At 38.3% G+C, this 21,811-nt stretch overlaps 1 protein-coding gene across 1 annotated transcript; it reads right to left on the reverse strand.

The window, feature by feature from the left end:
- Positions 1-15,729: 15,729 nt before the first annotated feature.
- On the reverse strand, positions 15,730-20,666 carry LOC142371907 (uncharacterized). Its single transcript, XM_075454647.1, has 9 exons — positions 19,414-20,666; positions 18,979-19,272; positions 18,568-18,882; positions 18,160-18,444; positions 17,693-18,022; positions 17,190-17,507; positions 16,808-17,095; positions 16,513-16,661; positions 15,730-16,096 (listed from the first exon to the last, which is right to left on the reverse strand). The coding sequence occupies exons 1-9, from the start codon at positions 19,772-19,774 to the stop codon at positions 16,088-16,090; spliced, it is 2,349 nt and encodes a 782-aa protein (XP_075310762.1). The 5' UTR covers positions 19,775-20,666; the 3' UTR covers positions 15,730-16,087.
- Between the last annotated feature and the right edge of the window lie 1,145 nt (positions 20,667-21,811).

Raw genomic sequence — 21,811 nt, forward strand, 5'->3', positions numbered from 1 at the left:
GAAGTAAACAGTAAAAAAGAAAGTGTGTATAAAGAAGATAAAGTAGTAAAGAAGATAAATTGTGCAGAGAACAGATATTATGCAAAGATTGAAAATTCATAGAAAAGCAGGATCCTGATAAAATTGAATTCCTTCCAAAAAGAGTAAAAATATGGATTTAATGGAAGCCTAAATATACAAAAATTAGTTGTGCTGCAGGATGAAGTTATAACAAAGAAAAAAGGTTGCCCAAATGATAAAAAAAAAACTGGCAAGTCAGAGTGGGTTGGTGCATGTTACTGACTGACTAAATGAGTTCAGAAATAATACTGAACTGACTAGAGACTCGACGGAGAAACTTAGAACTGACTTCTCCACTGAATGATATCTGACTGACGTTGACGGCAATGATAACTTTTTAAGACTGGACAGACTCCGACGGACAATTACTTTAAAGAAATTCTGCTTTGGGAAGGAGATTTTGGACTGTATTAGTGATTCCTAGAGTATTTACATTGAGAATAGTTAAGTAAACTTTTGTGGGAGCACTGATAAAATAAATTAAAATACAGTCCATGCCCATGGTTTTATGAGATTAATTAAATTAAATTAGCAAAGTGAACTATTGATTTAAAATTATATATATTATCAGGGATATAACGAGGAAGAGAAGGAAGGCATAGAGAATGTAAAATTTCTGGTTGTTTAAAAAAAAAAAAAGCAAAAAAAAAAATTAAAAAAAAAAATAGCGAGCTTTTGAGCTCCTCTTATTCCTCCTCCTTCAACTTTTGCTGCATGTCCTAACAATGCCTGACATGCTGAGAAAGTGATGCAGAGGAGGATACAGAGGAGGAGGGGGTCACAGGGGCAGGGGGTCAACACAGGAATTATATAGCATTACTAAATTAAATAGCAAGACTAGAAGGCCCTGAAGTTTCAGTTGAATTACCAAGATTTGTTTCTGAATGGAGATATAACCAGAAATTCAGCTGATAGATGATAGAGATTATGATGGACAGATTGTTGTGAAAAGGACAAAGGAAATCAAGGCAGGAGATTTCTTTGTTCTTAAAAGAAGCGGGATCACGTTTTATTATTACACATTAGATCTGCTGCACAAAGATCCAGCTAATAAAATAACAGCCACAGCCCTATTAACTGAAGGGAAGAATGTAGTTTCCAGATTACAAGATTATATGTTAGTGAGGCCTTGCATGTTACTTTTTGGTATAAAAATGATGAAGATTAGGAAAAGCAATTAAAAAGAGTAACCCCAGTAAAGATAACTCTGACTTATCTGTATGAGGATGCAGAAAGTGTAGGTGCAGTAGCAGTGCAAGCTCCAGATAAAATAAATAAATTAAAAGAGAGTGGAGACCATTGCATGTCTCATTAAGCAAAGCAAAAAAACAGAAATGGGAGGATCTGGGTACAGGGAGAAATAGCTACAGACTAAAATAAAAATAAAATTAGAAATAAAAAAATAAAAAACATCAGTTAACACGTGGTACAGTGCTGAGACGGGACTCACTAGAAAGGCTTTGTTCTGGACTGTTCAGGTCCATGCAGGAGTCCGGTTAAACACACTGTCCACATGAGATGTAATGACCTCTGACTCAGATGAAGCATTCCTGAGCAAAGTCCCTCATAAATTATGGTCACAAGGACCTACTGATGTTGGACAGATAACAGAAAACTCTGCCTGTTCAGATGAGTGCTAAAACAGATATTAGACAGAATCCATTAAAACAGGATGCTCAAGATGGAATAAAACCAGTAATTGAAGAGAAAAGCAGGCGTCATTGTTCCGTGTAATGATTCAACATGTAATACACCAATATTCCCAGTAAGAAAACAGGCCCCATCCATTGGATGGAGGATGGTGCAGGATTTAACAGCGGTTCTCCAGGCCCCCAAGCCTACCACAAAGAAACAAATGATGTCATTCTTAGGACTGACAAATTACTGCAGAGCCTGGATTCCAAATTATGCAGAAATAACAGCACCATTAAATAAACTAATGTATGAAGAAACACTAAAAATGTCCTCTGTCCTCGAATAGACACCAGAAGCAGACATTGCATTCTGTGAAATTAAAAAGGGGTTAGTCTCCAGTACAGCATTAGCATTACCAGACTACAGCAAACCTTTTATTCAAATGGTAGACTGCAAAGGTCATTTTATGACCTCAGTGTTAACACAGCAGCATGGAGCAAAGTTGAAACCAATAGCTTATTTTTCATCTAAACTAGATACTGTGGCATGTGCATTATGTGTTCGAGCCGTAATAAGCTGCATTAATGACTGTAGAAACAAGTGCAACGATAGTGCTGATCCATTCACTTATTTTAAGAGAGCCACATGCAGTATCAGCCTTATAACTGCAAACAAAACATGACTGTTAGGAGCTAGCAGAGAAAAATGCAAAATCAAGAGCAAATCTTCAAGATCAGCCATTAGCTGATGGATAAGTATTGTTTGAGATGGGTCTTTTAGGAAAAATGAGTTGGGTAAAATAATAACAGGATATGCTGTGGTGAGTTACACCACAATTTTAAAAAGCACAGCAGCTACTATCTAATTATTCAGAGCAAGCAGCAGAATTAGTTGCCCTTGCTGAAGCATGTAAACTAATGACAGATAAAAGAGTAACTGTGTATACTGATAGCCAGTATGCTACAGTACATACTTAAAAAAAATATAGAGGAATGGTAACATCTATAGGAAAACCCGTGACACATGTAGAACTATTAACAATGCTAAAAAACAAAAAATTAACAGTATGCAAATGCGCTGCGCATACATCTCGCACAGATTTTGTCTCAAAAGAAAATGCATTTGTTGATGAAACGGCTAAAGCAGCAGCAGGGTACATTGAAATAAAATAAATAATAAATGTAACTCCAGGAGTATCACTCCAAGAAGAAGTTTTGAGAGATATATAACAGCAAAGCCACAGTCAGATATAGATGGCTGGATAAAAAAGGAAGCTACACTGAAAAATGACGTCTAGGTATGACGAGAAAAATAAATGAATAAACAAAAAAACCTATCCTAGAGAAAAATCTATACAGATGGGCTGCAATATTGAGCCATGGCGTAATGCATGTCTCAAAAGGAGGGATAGTGGTATAGGTACATCAACATTATACTACTTATGGATTTAATACTTATAAAAAAAATTTTTGTAGAGTGTGTTTGACATGCGCTAAGCATAAGCCTCAGAGTAATCTAAGGCCAGGCTAAAGGTGCTTTCCAGAACCTAATTACCCCTTCCAAGTAATTCAAATGGATTTTATTGAATTAAATAGAAGTGAGAGAAAAAGGTTTTGTTGAGTCATCATAGATGCATGTTCAAAATGGATAGAATTCTTTTCAACGAAGAATCCAGATGCACTAACTAACAGGATTTCCTGAAAGAATATATAGAGATAATGGAACTTATTTTGTGAACCAAATTATGAATAGGATTGGACAAATGTTCCACATTAACCTAAAACACCATTGGCATATCATCCACAAAGTGCGGGATTAGTAGAAAGGATGAATGGAACATTTAAAAACAGACTAAAAGAAATGTATGGAGGAAACAAGAAGCACATGGACACCTTGTGAAACTCTGTTTGGCAGGCCATATAGAATTCCTCATTTTTAGAATACATGGGAATTAAATGATGAGAGTAATCTAGCTGATAATATGAGAGCAACGCTAGAATTAAGACAATAAAAAAACTGATTACTGATTACCAGGTTTTGCTCACCACTCCCACAGCAGTTAAAATAGCTGAAATGAACCCAGGGATACTTGTCTCATTGTAAAAAGATCATTGAGAGTAAAAATAAGTAGATAGCAGGTCTCTGTTGAACTCATGACCCACAGGGAAAGTCCAGACTTCAAAGGGGACTGTACCGAATGGTACAGTCATCTCAATGCTGGTGAAGATTGACCACAGCCCTGTGACAGTCCTTAGGAGTTTAAACAGGGATTCTCCTAATTTACAACAACCTGAGACCTGTGAAAGGATTTGGGAGTGGTTCTTCAGGAGACAACTGCCATAAGATTGACAGAGCAAACGTATGTATATACAAAGACTCCTTTTTGGAGAGAAGGGGAGACAAATCCATTCCCTATCTTATCTGGACCAATAAATCGAAGTTGACAACTTACCCTCATTCCTCACAGAAGACTGAGATGAGTGCTATCTAGATTTCACTCACAACCAAATCCTAAAACTGTATTCAGTAAGCATGTGGTTAAAGTGGAGTGTATTAATTGTGGGCCTGCTAGGAGCCCAACAGAAAAACTAGAATGTATAGTAAACAAGACTCAGATGTACTTGACAATTCCTTTGGTCTATTTACCTCTAAGTAGGATCTCGGTGATAACTTTTCAACTCAGCCACTTACAAGTTCCAGAGGTGAAGGTGGAGTGCTTACGAGACTACTGACTATGCTGAACATTACAGATCTATCATAAAAATGCAACAGAAAACCGATTAAATTATCTTAATTGTTAACTTGACTAAAATCACCCTTTTCCCCCAAGCTATACACAGAGGATGAGATTATCCTGTGTGAGCTTGACTGCACCGGTGGGGGCCTCCAGCTCTTCAGGGAAGCACGGATGGGGGCTGTAGTGGCTGCAATGATGCTGGGGGAGGGCTCTGATGAGAGTGGTTCAGAAGTGTTTGGGATAAAGTAGTGACTGGTTTTTAATGACTGAGATTGCAGCTAATAAAACACAAACAGATTGTGTGGTATGTTTGGGTCTTAGACCCATTCTCCAAGTTGTCTCTGGTCTAATTTCACCTGAATGTTTACTAGATGTAATGAATAAAACTCGGCCTAGCAACACCAGTTGCACTAAATGGGACACCGTTTTTCTAGATAAAGAGAAACCTTTGTTTTCTAAAAAGATAGCTAAAAGAGATTTTACCACTATCACCGGATAGTGGCCCATTACATGGCACCTGAGGCACGCTGCGACACGCTGTACATAGTACAAACAAAATGCCACCGAAAAAAAACACGGATGATGCCGATTTAAGAAAGTCGCTAGAACTTCTAACCGAGGAAGTGACAGCAGTAAAAAACCGCTTAAACCAATCCTCGGCAGGGGAAGACGTGAGCGAGATCAAAAAGTCACTCGACTTCCTCACAGGAGAAGCTACTGCGATCAAACAACAACAACAACAACTACTACTCCAGATGATGGAGGAGATTAAACACCTGAGAGCACAAAATACAGAGCAACAGAAAAAAATCACAGACCTGGAGAGGCGGGTCGACGATTTGGAGCAATACTCCAGGGTAAACAAAGTGATTGTCACGGGACTTAAGATCAAGCCCCGGTCGTACGCCAAGGCTGTGGCGGCGAGCACCGGCGCGGGGCGCGAGGAGCTGGATGGAAGTTCTGCAGAACAACAGGTAGCAGCGTTCCTAGAGTCAAGGGGGATCTCTTTGGATCTGGAATATATCGAGGCTTGCCATCCTCTCCCCGGGAGGAGAGATACAGATCAACCTGCCGTGGTCATGAGGTTCACAAATAGAAAGAAAAAGACTGAACTACTAAAACAAGGACGAAAACTAAAAGGATCCAATGTTTACCTAAACGACCACTTAACACGGAAAAATGCGGAAATAGCACGAAGGGCTAGCCTGGCTGACGCGTCCACAATCTCGATGAGATGGTGGTCTGGGAACTAGGTGTGCATTTTCTCGTATTTGAGGCGTGGTTTACGAATGCCTAGAGCCGTTTATTGGGCGCTACGAATGTCTATCAAATGACGTCAGGTTCTTCCCATGCTGCTTTGCGCGCGATTCATAGCCAATTGTATCACTTATACCAGATGACGACAGAAATTCGACGAGGAAGAAGAAAAAAATGGAAAATAAAAGTAAACTTGCGCTCTAAGCTACTTAAATTGACAACAAAGTAGGCCTATATGCTATATTCTACATGAATTTTTTTGTTGTAGAGTTGTGAATTTATTTTAATAATGGAGAAATTGAGCAGCCTTGCTTTGTTGTCTACAGTAGTAGATCAACCCTCATCTTACTTTGAAGCTCCCAGCTCCCAGAAGTGACGTCGACGCAGCTTTAGCAGCAGAAAAGCTATCAGGCTTGTGTTGATAATAATAAACTCCTGGACTATGTACAAACTTCCAAATGCATCGTTTTGTGAGTACAGACCATATTTGTACTACTGTATAAGTTTGGTGTCATGGCATGTGATTTTAGTGTGGTAATTTTGGAGATACTGCCAGGGTCCGTTAGCGCTTGTACTAAGCTATTCGGGATAACTCAGTAACTCAGCTGATGTTCAGCCAATATCGAAAAAACTTCGGGTGGGCTACTTGGCTGGATGTCACGGTTCGATTAACACTCTACAAGCTTCGGTGTAGCGCATAGACGTCGTCATCGTCTTGCTGCTGCCCCCCCCCCCCCCCCCCCCCCGTTCTGTGATTGGTTCCCAAACTCTGGCAAAAATTAGGGCGGTGTTTTCCAGGCTGACTTTGCAGTGAGAATGAAATCGAGCGCAAAGCAGCATGGGAATTCCCAGGCTAACGAAGGGCAAGAATCCTGCGAAAACAAAATAAGATACAAAGCACCTGGGTGACCAACATTAAGCTCAATGGACCACCAGAGGAAGCAAAGGTTTTGATGATCAGAAGCATGGAGGAGCTGACAAAGTACGACTAAGTTGGGGTAATCATTAAAAAAGGTAACGACTAAATTACGCTTGAACAATGACATCAAACATCACATCACAATTATACCAAAACATGAATGACTCTTTTTATTGGAATATGGATTATGAAAACATGGAATTAAATTCGCAGATCATTGAACGCAGTGACTATGATCCGGAAAATGAATTAGACCCAGATAATATGTTTATGTCCGATACAAACATTTCCTGCCGATACTATTCAGAAGAGGAGTTCAACTCTGTTAACACTGGAACAAACCTATCAATAATACATTTTAACAGCAGAAGTATGTACACAAACTTCAGTAGCATTAAAAAGTACGTGCAGCAATTCACTTCTCCATTCAGTATTGTGGCAATATCAGAGACCTGGTTCAATGAAGGAAGAGGAATAAATCACTTTTATTTAGAAGGTTATGAACTTTGCTATGTGAACAGGAAAAACAAAGCAGGTGGAGGAGTAGCAGTATATATTAGGAAAGAAATTTCATTTAAAAAAATTGAAAATATGTCTGTGGCAGTGGATGATTTACTTGAATGTGTATCAATTGAAATAAACTGTGAAAGAAAAAGGAACATTATTATAAGCTGTATATATAGATCGCCTGGGTCAAGTGTTAAATCATTTATGGAATGGATGGAGGATACATTTTCAAGTATAAGTAAAACACTGTTTATTTGCGGAGACTACAATATTGACTTATTAAATCCAAATAAACATCATGCGACAGATGAGTTTCTGAATAGTATGTATAGTATGAGCCTTGTCCCATCCATCTCCAGACCCAGTAGAATAACCTCACATAGTGCTACACTTATTGATAATATCTTTACAAATACTAGGGAACAAATCAACATCAGTGGACTCATGACATGTGATATAACAGACCACCTGCCAATCTTTGGACTGTACAATGAAAAGTACGAAAAAAAATCTGATGCAAAACAAAATATCTTTAAAAGGGAGATAAATGAGAAAAATATTGACGCACTAAATTGTGACCTGGCAAATCAAGACTGGACGGCTGTCATGGTAGAAGAAGAGATAAACAGAGCATAATTACGTAGAAATATTCTGTAGATTATATGATAAACACTGTCCTTTGCGCCTATACAGAAAAAATGACACATCTCAAAAAAGTCCTTGGCTAACAAATGGATTACTAAATGCGTGCAAAAAGAAAAATATTTTATATCGACAATTTATTAAACTAAAGACTGAGGAATCAGAAAAACGCTATAAAGTTTACAAAAATAAATTAACAAACATTATTAGAAATAGTAAAAAAGTATATTATGAAAATCAATTAAATGCAAATAAGACAAACATGAAGGGAATTTGGAATATATTAAACAGCATGTTAAAAAATAACCATGTAACCAACTCATACCCAGATTATTTTATAGACAACTCTATTGAAGAGCATACTATGGAGAATATTGTAAACAAATTTAATGATTTCTACATAAATATCGGACCCAAACTAGCAAATAAAATCCTAGTAAGCAACAGCAATGACTCTGCAAACTCATTAATAAATAGGAATCCAAAAACCATTTTTCTCACAGAGGTGAATGAGGAAGAAATTAAAGCGGTCGTGAACAAATTAAAAAATAAATCCTCTATGGATAGTTTTGACATAAACATGAGAGTAGTAAAAAAAATAATCAATAATATCTCAAAACCATTAACTTATATATGCAACCTTTCCCTCCAAACTGGAAAGTTCCCAGAAAAAATGAAAATTGCTAAAGTAATACCACTTTTTAAAAGTGGAAATAAGCACATCTTCACAAATTATAGACCAGTCTCTCTTCTACCCCAGTTCTCAAAAATATTAGAAAAATTGTTCAACACCAGACTTGAAAAATTTATTGAGAAACATAAACTGCTTAATGATGGACAATACGGATTTAGACCAAAGAGATCAACCACAATGGCAATCATAGACGCTGTAGAAGAAATCACTGATGCAATAGACAACAAAAAGCATGCTGTCGGAATTTTCTTAGACCTGAAGAAAGCATTTGATACAATTGATCACGGTATCCTACTCCAAAAATTAGAAAAAAATGGCATACGGGGAGTGGCCTGGAACTGGATTAAAAGCTATTTAACAGAGAGACAGCAATTTGTGAAGTTGGGTGAGTTTGAGTCTGAACGAATGAGCATTGTTTGTGGTCTACCTCAAGGTTCTATACTGGCCCCATTACTGTTCAACTTCTACATTAATGCCATATTTAAGGTCTCTAACGTACTAAAAATGGTATTATTTGCGGACGATACAAATTTATTTCACTGTGATGAGAATTACAGTAAGCTAATAGAAGAGGTAAATCATGAATTAACTAAAGTACAAACATGGCTGAATATGAATAAATTATCACTCAACTTAAACAAAACAAAAGTTATCACATTTGGAAATTATAGAGAAAAAGATAAATCAGCAATTAACATAAATGGTACTGAAATAGAGAAAGTAGCCGAAATCAAATTCTTAGGAATCACAATTGATAATAAACTGAGCTGGAAATCACATATCAGACATATACAGAAAATGGCAGCAAAAAATATTTCAATAGTGAACAAAGCTAAATATGTTCTAGATCCTAAGGCTTTGCATATATTGTACTCCTGCCTGGTATCGCCATACTTAACCTATGGAATTGAAGTCTGGGGAAATAACTATAAAAGTTCGCTTCAGTCACTAGTAACAATACAAAAGCGAGCAGTAAGAATCATTAATAAAGTGGGTTACCTTGAACACACAAATCCATTGTTTCTGCAGTCCAAAATATTAAAACTACAAGATTTAATTGATTTCTATACAGCACAGCTATTGTTCAAAGCAAGTAAGGAATCATTACCGACAAATATACAAAGAATATTTTTAAAAAGGGAAGGTAACTACAATTTGAGGGGCTGTGGCAAATTCAAAGTACCAGCAGTGAGGACCACGAGGAAAACCATGTGTGTATCTGTATGTGGCGTCCGTCTATGGAACGGTCTATGTGCCAATATTAAACAATGCCCATCCATTCACCTTTACCATCATTATCATTGCTGGTATTTTTTAAGGAAGAAGAAAGGGGGTAGAGAAATGTATGTATATATGTATGTATGCATATATATATATATATATATATATGTACATGTGTATGTTTGTGTGTATGTATGTGTATGTATTTTTTTCCTTTTCTTTTTTGCAACTGTACTATGTACACACATTTGATGGAGAACAAATGATGTAAATGGCGGCAGCCTTATTATTTATTAAGAACTGAATGGGGGTGTGAATCTATAAGCTTGTCTTCATCCCACTCCTTTCCAAGCTTATTTGAATTTGCACAAATATTTAGCCGCTTGTTCTGTATATTATTTTTGCTTGGAATAAACTAAACGAAACAAAAACCTGTATAAATATGACAGGAGGAAAGAATCCGTTAGGTAAAATGTCCACAAATTGGTGTCAAACTATAATAACTATTAATGTTACATTTAAACCTCTAAATATCCCGTGGCGACATCTGGTGATTGTGTGGTGATAACAAGTTTTTTGACAGACTTCCAAATAATGTGAATGGTGTGTGTAAATGTTACCTTACTGTTACCTGTTTCGATTTATCCTATTTCAGCTGCAGACCTAGTTCTTAGGTTGAAAACTGTCTTACCTGAATTTTGGAGAGCTAAACAAGAAATGCTTGTTCCAGATACGACTTATATAGACGCTATAGGGGTTCCTAGAGGAGTCCCAGATGAATACAAACTGGTTGATCAGGTGGCAGCAGGATTTTGAGTCATCTCTGTTGGTGGTGTACGATAAATAAAAATGAAGACAGAATCAATTACATCCATTACAACGTGCAGAGGTTAGGTAATATGACACAACATGGGTTTCAAGCAATTGCTGAACAATTGGCTGCATCTTCCCTTATGGCTTTCAGAAGATCATATGGCTCTGGACATGTTGCTGGCTGAACAGGGAGGTTTGTGTGTGATATTTGACAAGCAATGTTGCACATTTATTCCCAATAATACGACAAAGGATGGCAGCATCACATTGGGGCCTACGGATTTTGAACTGAAAGAGCACTCTGGAGTCGACACTACAATGTGGGACTCATGGATAGATGCATTTGGGAAGTATAGAACATCAATTTTATCTGTGTTGATATCTATTGCTGTTTTTGCAGCAATTCTGACCTTGTGTGGATGTTGTTGTATTCCCTGTCTTAATAACCACTGTTATTTTACCCTCGGAGCAGCAGCTGACTCAAATGTGCCTTCTCCTTGATTACCAGACTGATGATGATGAAGAACGAGGAGTGAAAGCATTCCTTCTCCTTGATTTGTATTCTGATCCACATAACTATGAGCAATCACTTTTCTCTCTGTTTGTAAGCAGGTATGCGCTCATATACATGCTCCTGTAGCTGAAAATCTCGCAAGAAGAGGTTGCGTTGTTGAAATGACAATTTGAGTGTAATATGTGATAAAAAAGGAGGGAGATGTTGAGTTGTAAATGCATGTTGTGTTAGTTATCCCATATATACTCTGTCTTTTGTATTGAGTAAGAGTTGTAAGCAAAGTTGTGCTTTGCTCAGTCGTGTTAAAGGGGAACTCCGGGGCATTTGAAGCGCAATCCCATTGCTAGAGGTTGTCAAATACTGATAGTAGGACACAGACAGGTGCAAATCGGCGCTCCCTGTGTGGAGATCGCGCCGTTCGCGCAGCCTGTCATGCGAGGCTAATACGTGGTGGCTAGGGGCAAGCGCTAACCCTTCCACGTAAAACAACAACTTGCACACTGCAGAAACGTCACACCACTTTATAAACCATCCGACAATAAAGTCACAAGCCTTACCATCAAAACCATATGCATGGTTCTCATATTACACAATATTACTGGGCATGTATTGTTGTAATGTTTTAAATACTTGAATGCAGTTTTTCTAGAGAAGATAATTGTTTTGTATATGTGATTATCGTCCATTGACTCTTTTGGGCTTTCACATGCGCGAGCGTACAACTAACCGGTGAGTTACATGCTGTTTATAAAGTTGTTTTGTAACGTCCCCATGCCAGTAATGTGAGAACCATGCATATGGTTTTGATGGTAAGGCTTGTGACTTTATTGTCGGATGGTTTATAGAGTGGTGTGACGTTTCTGCAGTGTGCAAGTTGTTGTTTTACGTGGAAGGGTTAGCGCTTGCCCCTAGCCACCACGTATTAGCCTCGCATGACAGGCTGCGCGAACAGCGCGATCTCCACACAGGGAGCGCAGATTTGCACCCGTCTGTGTCCTACTATCAGTATTTGACAACCTCTAGCAATGGGATTGCGCTTCAAATGCCCCGGAGTTCCCCTTTAAGGTGGTAAATTCCATTGTTAGGAATGCGGCCTGAAACTGGAACCCCCTTTCCTCTCTTTTGAGAGCTGTTGTACACACCCACTTCTGAATAAAATAGAGGAGGCCTGAGGAGATGGTCAGAGTGATCAGGAAGAAGTTGTTAAAAGCTGTCTCCTCATCAGCTCTCCTCATGAGTTAAAAATCCTAAATGTCTCTCTCTCTCTTCTTTATAAATTTGTAGGTATTTCAACCTGACACTTATTTATAATTTTGTTGCACACCATCACCTGTGAGACCGTAGTCAGGTGGGTTTCTTTTTAATTAAATCCAGTGGATTCCATTTTGCCCAGGTGGACTCCAGTCAAACTGCTGAAGCATCTGAAGCATCTTAAGCATCGCTGACCGGAGCTCAGATGCTGGTGTCCAAGCAAAGGGTTTGAACACGTGAAAGGGATGTTTCAGTCTTTGATTTTTGATAAATCAATAAAACACCCTGGAAAACCTGCTTTTCCGTAGCCCTTGTACAGAGCCTAAAGGAGAGCGATGATTTTTTATCGACACGGTTATAGTCTCCTTTGTCAGCATGGTAACCTCTTTGCTAATTATAAAAACAGTCAACTCAACTCCCACCTCCGCCTTTAAGTATTGATTGGCAAGCAACTCAAAGTGTGAGCTCTTGTGTGAATGAGCAAGAAAATCAAGTCACTCTGTGTCTAAGTATTGTCATTTTTCAGCAGAGCTGATGTTTATCGGATTTGATTTTTGACTGCCAAGGCTGCGCGTGACAACATTCGAATAAGTCATATATGGCTATAAGTTGAATTCTGAAAAAAAAAACATTGAAAACACTTAAGAGTAAATAGACAGAAGCAGACTAACAGACTTCGTTTGATGTAATTTGCCAATGATTGTCTCTGCTTAAGAAGCCAAACCAACCACACAAGGCACAAGCATAGTGGGAGGCCACCAGCCCAGGGTGGCATAAAACAGATTAATACAAAAATTCCAAGTTTAAAATGTTGTGTTTTTGCGATAACTTTCCTGAGACTCGTAAACTTATTTCATAAGGTGTCAGAAAACCTGTTTAGACGAGTTCAGGTTTTCAAACCAAGAAATCACGTTCATAGCTCGTAAGTCTGCTACGGCCACCATAAACCAAAGGCATCTAAAGTTTGCGACTCTATTATTCAGAGTTGGCCGTATTGTTATGCTTGTCAAGAAATACCAGAAACAACTCACAGACACGTTGAAATAAAACCAGTAAGTATGCACACAAAGGGAAACCGATACAGTGGAAACCATTCATAAGGTCCAACAATAGGACCGGTTGGATGGCATTTCAACATGTAGAGAGAGAGACACTAAGTTTTGGAGACGTGTTATTTTTTAATGCGGGGGGGGGGGGGGGTGGGGGGGTGGGGGGGTGTCACTGCAGTTATTCCAGTATGGCACCATTCTGCCTTTAAGCAACAAACCACCTATTTGGTTTTCACACCATCCTCTTAAATATTGATATTCATAAATGATACAAAGAGCTATGTATCAGGGTTTTGGTGAAGTTGACCTTTTGTCGAAGTATACAGCAGAGTTGACTGAATTAATGTTTTTACTTTTCTGCTTACTAACACTGAAGAAATTAACACAGGAAGTTTTCTATGAATGACAGGAAGTGGATCAGGCCGTTATAATCACTCCTTCTGACGGTAAAGACCTTACTTTTGACAGTTAAGAGGTCAGGGGTCAGTCACTACAGCAATGTGTGTGTGTGTTTGGCTTCCTGTCAGTGGCTATATTTGAAAAAAAAAACAATTAAAGCAAATATCTTAGCTCTCATTGTGAGGCCAATGACAAATTATGGTATTTAGTGAGTCCAGCGTCTAAAACATTAAGTGATTTTGAAGTTGATTCCATGCAAAGGGATCAACTTAATTAAATGGCCTTTTTTCCAATTCAGTGTGCGCTCTGGGAACGGACGGTAGGAATAAATCCTGAGCATCATAACTTCTTGGGCTTTTTTGAAAAATTGTAGGTCTGTAAAGAAGGAAGCAGCAGACCGAGATGTCTGAAGTCATGTGATGGGTTCTGCATCAGTGCTTTTTTTTTGTTAATAAAAAAAAATCAAATTGACTTGATGGTAGGCCATATAGACTCATAGACAACATTGGTAAACTTTTTATACTCTTGGTAATCAACTACTGTAGAGGGCGTGTTCTTGGTTTAGGAACAAAACAACTTTCTAGCTCCTGTTGTACTTGTTATAGCCACTAGATGGCACTGACACGATGAAATGTATCAATGAAATAAAATAGTGAAATGGGTTTCAGCAAGCTGTTTGTCTTTTTTTTTAATTATTATGTTTTTTATATTATTTATTATTTTTTTGACACTAAAGTATTAATTCAGAATACATGCTGCATAGCTTTTGTACATATTCCTATGAATTTGGTGCACTAGATAAAACTTTAGAATACTTAAAACTTGTCATTTAACTCTTTGTGTGTGAAACGTGAAATGAATAGAGACTTAATTCTGGTCAGGGTGATTACCTTAGCTCTTATAGGCAACCACACAGAGTGTCAGTGAAAGCTTTGAGGAGCACATGAAGAAAATCATGCAGAAAAGACAGAATAATAAGATACTGATTTATCAATGATGAAAGTGTCTGACTCTGTTCATTGGAAGCAGCAGAATGGCCTTCACTGCCTGTCTTTATAACTGTGAGACTGAGTTTTAAAGATGGCATAAATCTGTATCTCCCTATTTGAGCTGAGAGAGCATGAATGCTCCTTTCAGCGCTGTGCTGCTTCCCTTTCCGTTAAAACATTCCACGCTCGGACGGTACAACCACCCTGCTATTGTTTCTTTCAGGTACCGGGATGTTTTAGTTGCAGTTTGTCCCTGATCTGTATGTCCATACAGATGGGTCAAGCTAGGACCTAAAGGGAGGGTGCTTGGCATAAGAGGACACGAGGGTATGGGGGTGTCAGACAGAGGGGCACTCTCAGGCAGCCTGCTGGGCATGGTGCCCCGCTTCCCTTTGCCGGCCCCTTGGCACTTGGACTGGCAGCAGCATGCTGTGAGTCCATCCCAGCAACAGCATCACAGATTTGGGCCGGCTTCCACGGGGTCCCCAGCCAATCGGGGCACACACTCTGACAGATCACTCCAGAGGTAGCCAATAGTAAGCCTTGATGTGTTGAGTGTCATCCCTCCCAGATGTGAATTCCAATGAACCCACAAGGTACACAAAGGCAGACACATGCATACAGCTCTCACTCAAAGAGAAAGTGCACACAGGCGAACTGTACAGTGACTATGTGTGGATGTGTACGGAAAGGAGAAGAGTTACAAAAACATTCTTTGTGCTTTTGTGTGAATCCACCTCTGTCCGACACCTCTGCCATAGCTTGCAAAGTCCAGCTCAGATCTGTCAGCATCTTTTAACTACTGCATGGCTCCTGTTTCACAGTGGTGGCACTACTGCTGCATGTGAAGCTTTGTCTCCCTCTTGTGGATAATCTGTGCAACACATGTGTGTTGGTATCGTTACAGTGTATTGAAATGCATTTCTAAACATTGCTTTGTGTAAACGTGTGTCGTGATAAGTGTGCTTGTGGTTCATGATACATGTAATTGGGAACTTTTCTCTCGATATTCTTCCAAATGTAAGAATGAGTAAAACTGATATTAATGGATACATTCATTTATTAGGAGATTTTAGTCTTATTTATTCATATGCTTTATTCTTTTTTTTTTTTTTTTTTTTTTGCAAGACACATCAAATACATAGATGAAAAATAATTGAACTGAAAAGATTTGGACCGCTGGGATAGGCTCCAGTCCCCCCGCGACCCGACCGACGGATTCAGCGGTGTAGAAAATGGATGGATGGATGGATGAAAAGATTTGGATATAACGCAAACCAATTTACACAAAATTCAAGAATAGAAGAGCAAATACACACCCTAAAGACCAATATCACTTAATTACACTTCAAAATAAGTAATCAAAAATCCTAAAAAGTCCATATAAATTAGGAACGTCATCATTTGGTCTGAAAGGGAAAAGATAAGGGAGTGTGTCAGTATCTGGTGATTGTTGAGTAAAAAGCATTTGACTTTAGATAGATAGATAGATAGATAGATAGATAGATAGATAGATAGATAGATAGATAGATAGATAGATAGATAGATAGATAGATAGATAGATAGATAGATAGATAGATAGATAAGTACTTTATTCATCTCAATTTGGGAAATTATTGTGTTGCAACAGCGTACAGAATAAAAGATATGTAAACAATTAAAGGAAAAACAAGCGAATAGAATAGAATAAAAATATAGAATAAACATCAGCTATAAGCTATAGACCCTGAATGATCTATTATATTTCAGAATAAATGAATTACTGAAAAGTACGCAAATTACGGTCACACAATGCAACAGCTAAAAGACAAATGCTGAGTCTTACCTTGATAACTGTGACGAGGACAGAAAAGACGGAAGAGATTAAGAAAAGAATGAGGAACATCAAGGCCATATACCAAGTTTGCACAACCGTGTCTTGGCTCACATCGTCGTGCATGATGCCATCGCAGAAATTATAGTGCTCCAGCGTGTCTGTGATAGAAGTAAAAATACATTAGTTGATTCTAGTGTTGACACACTGGGAGAGGCCCGGAATTTAAAAAAATAAACGTTATCAAAGTGAACCTGAGTGAGACATTTAGTCTTTAATGTGCAAGAAAAATGTTGATCGGCAGCACCTGGTTTAGATATATTCAGGGTCAGGATGGTGCGTTCATGTGTCACTTTGCAGGTGAGAACCACCCCGGGAATCGTGTCATCTTGGGACAAACGAAGGCTGCTATAAATGCTGAACTTTCCATCAGGGCCTCTGTGGGGCTCGCTAGTGTTGCAGTTCCACAGTTCCACTGTTTTATCACGAAACCAAGTGATGTTAATGGATACAGGACTGAAGCCAGAGACGAGGCACACAAGTTCATCAGAGCCCTGGAGCAAGGTGGCTGAAGGTTCACTATATGTCACAGAGGCTGGGGAAACAGTCGGAGAAGCATTAAGTTGTTTAGGGGGAGGCTACTGAGCAAAAGTTGTGAATATGAATTCTGAAACTGATTGTGATCTTACCAAACACATCAGTTATGCTGGCTTCAAATTGCATGTCGGATGATTCGTGTTTGGCAACACAAGCATAAGTCGACTTTTTGTCTTCAGTTTTGGAAACATTTAGTCTGCTTCTCATTGAATAAGAGCTTTTCCCTGGGTACTCCCATGTAGGACTATTAATGTAACATGAAGGTTGGAATTTCTGACCATTTTCTTCCCAATGCACAATGATGCCGGATGGGAAAAACCCAGACACTAAACAAGTAAGCACGAGGTTGTCAGACACAGACAGCTCCACAGCAGTTGGTTGCACTATCCTCATGGTTGGTGGATTCAGGACTTGAAAAGACACACAAACAGACAAACAGTAAATAGGACTTCCTATATCAGCATTTTCAATTTTTTCAAAACCATTGTGGAGAATATTATTTCTGTGTTACTGAATGTCTCAAAAACGTTCTGTTTTAAACTACTCTAGAGATATGTGAGGGGCTGGAAACAAATGCTTAGATTTCTAACAATACCTTTGCTTTTGCTGATTTCCTCCTTGTAACCCTGGTTGGCACATTGATGCTTTACCTCACAAGCAACTTTTTTATATGCGTGCCAATCCTCAGCTGACACATTAACGAAGCTGTGCAAAGTCTCTGTCCCATTGGGGTGACCCACAGGTTGCTCTGTACGTACATTGTGGGATGAATACTTATTGCCATCTACTTTCCAAGTGACGGAGAAATCCCTAAGACGAGGGGCAACCAGAAGACAGGTGATTGTCACCCGTCCCTTGTTCTGAAGCTCCTCCGGTGGTGGTCCCAGAACGTAGACACCAGCTATCCGAGATGAAGCTGGGGTAACTGAAAAAAAAAGAGCATGAAGTTAAACAAAAAGAAAAGGCAAAGAATACTTACATTTCTGATAAATGAAGGAATTATCTCACTGTGTTTATCATACATTACATTGAATGTGATAAATGGTTGTGTTTTAATTTTACCTGAGCACAGACTGATGCTCTTACGGAATTCTTTCTTCAGGGAGCTGTCGGACACTTCACAAGTATAGATTTTGCCTCTTTTCCACTCTAAGCTATGAACATGCAGTTGACTGGTTACTGCCACATGTCCATTTGTATCCATGCTGGTATGGTTAGTTGTTGAAGATAATTCCTTTGACTTAATAAACCATTTAATTTGAGGGTTGAAGCCCAATCCAGTGCACAAGAGTTTCTGTTGCCCTGACTCCTCACTTGGGGCCAAAAGAAGTTCCACTGAGGGGTCAACTAAATATAATGTTAAGAAAAACGTGTTAATGACAATCAGTGTAATTATTAGTCAATTTATCAATGAATCCATCTAATATGAAAAAAAAGGACGTTTTTAAGGTACAGGAGGACCATTCTCACCAAAAATATTGCTCATGGTATTAGACTCAAACGGCGTGCTGGAGAAGCCTTGGTACACTTTGCAGGTGAAACTCGTGTCGCTGGTAAAGTACTTTTCAGGCACAGAGAAGCTTCGACTGACTGAATGAGGGCCCGAGTCTTCAGGAAGATCAACGTACTGTTTTTCAGAAATATCCACTCCTTTAGCCTGAAGTGTGACATAAAGGTCCTGTGAGGAGAGCTGTGTGATGAGACACTCGAGCACAGAGCTGTGTCCCTTCAGCAGTTCTGGAAGAGATCTCCTGATCTCCACCTGTGGAGCTGTAGGTGGAGGTCCTGGATGATCAAAGTAGAAAAGAAAAAATAGCTGCATAATATAAGCTGCATTTTCCTTCATTTTGGCTATTTTTTACACACAAAATATCCTCTTACCTGAAACATCTATTGTCTTTTCATTAGAGAAGCAGCTATGTTCAGCTGCACATTTTAGAAGCTTCAGGTTTTTCCAGGAACTTGGCGAAACCAGCAGATTACTGAATATATTCGTTTTGTTTCTGACTTGGCTCACATCTGAACTTAATGGAGATTTCCCATCCATCTGCCAGGACAGCTTGACATCAAGCACACTGCGAATGGAGCATGTTGCCCTCACATTAGACGTCGCCATTGTTACTGTCTTTAAACTGGGAATCTCCACGTGAATGGAAGGAGTGTTCTTTCCATAGACTGCAGGACAAATGTGTTAGTTCACACATTTTAATCTCATCCAAAGGATTCAATTCATGATAAAATATTTTTTTCATTTCACCATGTGGTAGATATTGCTGGTGATTTATGTCATGTGAAACAGTGTTTGTAAATACTTACTTTGACAAATACTTATTTTTTTTTCAAATTTGCTGTCTTGGTGAATGGACTTGCATGTAAAATGTGAACCTTTTGTCCACTCTCTCATATCTGGCACTATCTCAGTGGTAAGACTGTAGGTTTTCTTTTCTCCCTCCACACTCTGCAGAAACCTTTCAATCGGCTTAATGTCTGTCAGACGCTGGCGGTTCTGTTGCCACTCCACAGTCAAAGTTTTTGGAAAGAAGCCGCTCAGAGTGCAGATGAGTCTGACTTGCGAGACTCCAAATTCATCTTCCCAGACAGGGTACAAGGTGATGTTTGGAGAGATAACCATTAGATCTGTGACAGAAAAGATATAACACATCTTTACATGCTCCATTCTAAGTAATAGAATAGATTATTTGAAAAACACAAGATTTTTACTTAATTCATACATACCTTCCGATTTAGCTATGTGAACATCTGCTAAGTCTCAATTCTAAGTGTAGCATATTTGTATTTGGGCTAGATGGCAGATTTGTACTTTTACATCATTTAGTGTTGTAGAGTCATGCAAAAAGGGGGTTGAAAGTCTGTTTGCACAGATGTTGAGCTTGACAGAGCAGCGCGATCAGGGCAAGCAGTGAGCGGAAGCTTTTCATAACACCCAAGTCCCCAAAAAGTACCAAAATACAGAAGTGAAACAGCCCAAAGAGCAACAGAGCATCACAGACGACAGGTGTGAGGTGCGGTTACGACAGTAAGAGAAACAGAGAACACATTTAAATATCAAATGTTCCTTTACATAAGTTAACACAGACTTCTTCTCATGACTTTGCCAAAGGTTTGAGTTTACAAGTCCAACAATAACAGAAAATAGACTGAAAGAGTTACCAACTGTGAAATGTCACAATTTACATACTGAGTGGAGCATGGGCTGTTGATTCCAGGTGCTGGTTTAATGATGAGCATAACATCATGAAACACAAGATAAAAAGTGTTAAATTAAATGAACAATATTTTTATCATGGAAAAGGTTAAACTACCAGCAACATGAATGGTTTATAAAAAAAAATGCAAGACAGAAAGAAGTTGGAGGGAGCACACCAATGAGTATCTTCATTCAAGCATTTATTTCAGAAAAAAGTATAAAAGTTTTGGTATGAAAGAAAAATAGATCTTGTGATTACTTACATGACACAATGATTGCATAAGAAAATTTGTGAAAACACTTTTGAATGTTTTTCCTTTTTTTTATTTACAGAAAGTTCTTTCCATATTCTTCTGGTTTCATTTGATCTGAAAAGAGATAGAAAATATAAATATTTATAAAAGGATCAGTTCATTTGCATGGAAAATGATCAAACTCCCACTTAACTATGCAGCTGTGTCGTTGTTGTGAATTTATGATCAGAGAACGCGTATTTCAGATAAATCATTATTCCATCTCAAATTAGGATTATTTTGATGAACATTACCTTCAATACATTCATCACCAGAGGCTGCAATGAAATTATTATTGCTGATTTGCATTGTAGTTCAACATATTTATATATCTTATAGAGTTATTTAGTTTAATGAGCTTTCAGAAACATGTGGACACACAGCAGAATTAAGTTTCAATCTACCTACAATGATGCACATTTTTGAAAATAAAATTGACTTTGTGTCAGGCCAGAGTTGATTCACCACAGATCTAATAAAACTTGTGGACATTTTAATTTAGGAACTTTTCCCTGTACAAGCTTCACTGATGGCTGACATTGTGCAGCTTGCATGGCTTTGTGCAATTATTAATACGTCACAAGACAAATATTGGGTTGATGACGATTATTGTGCGTTATTTTTGTTGTAACCTGACTGTGCTCTGTACATTTACTTAGGTCTGCACACTAATGAGATATTCATTATAAACTCGAGTACTTCCATTTCATCAATACATTTCAGACGGAAACGTACTCTTTGCTCGGCTACGATTGTTTACAAACTCTAGCTGCAAGTACCATTTTAGATGCAAAATTTAACAACGTGAAAAATAGATATAAAACGCCTTTAAATTACAAAATGTCTTAAAAGCTAGTTGCTGGCAACATTCTTTTCTTCTGATGCTATAAAAAAAAAGCAGTTAGTTGTCAGGGTCGAATGTCAGAAGTCTAGAGACTATCAACAGCTCAATCAACTACTGATTCTTCCCTCTAAACTTCTTGCATAGTCTCATTTCAGTGATATGTGTGTACAGCACTTTGGCCAACTGTGTTGTTTTCAAGCGCTATATAAATAAAGTTGGATTGGATTGATCCAATAATTTCAACAAAAATCTGATTAGAGAAAAGGTACAAAATTCCCTTTATGTGACACAATACATATTAGAATCAAACCAAATGCTATAATTATATGTATATATATATTTAAATATATATATAATTATTTTTTTCCT

Source organism: Odontesthes bonariensis, chromosome 21 (assembly GCF_027942865.1).
Source record: "Odontesthes bonariensis isolate fOdoBon6 chromosome 21, fOdoBon6.hap1, whole genome shotgun sequence".
NCBI lineage: Eukaryota > Metazoa > Chordata > Actinopteri > Atheriniformes > Atherinopsidae > Odontesthes > Odontesthes bonariensis.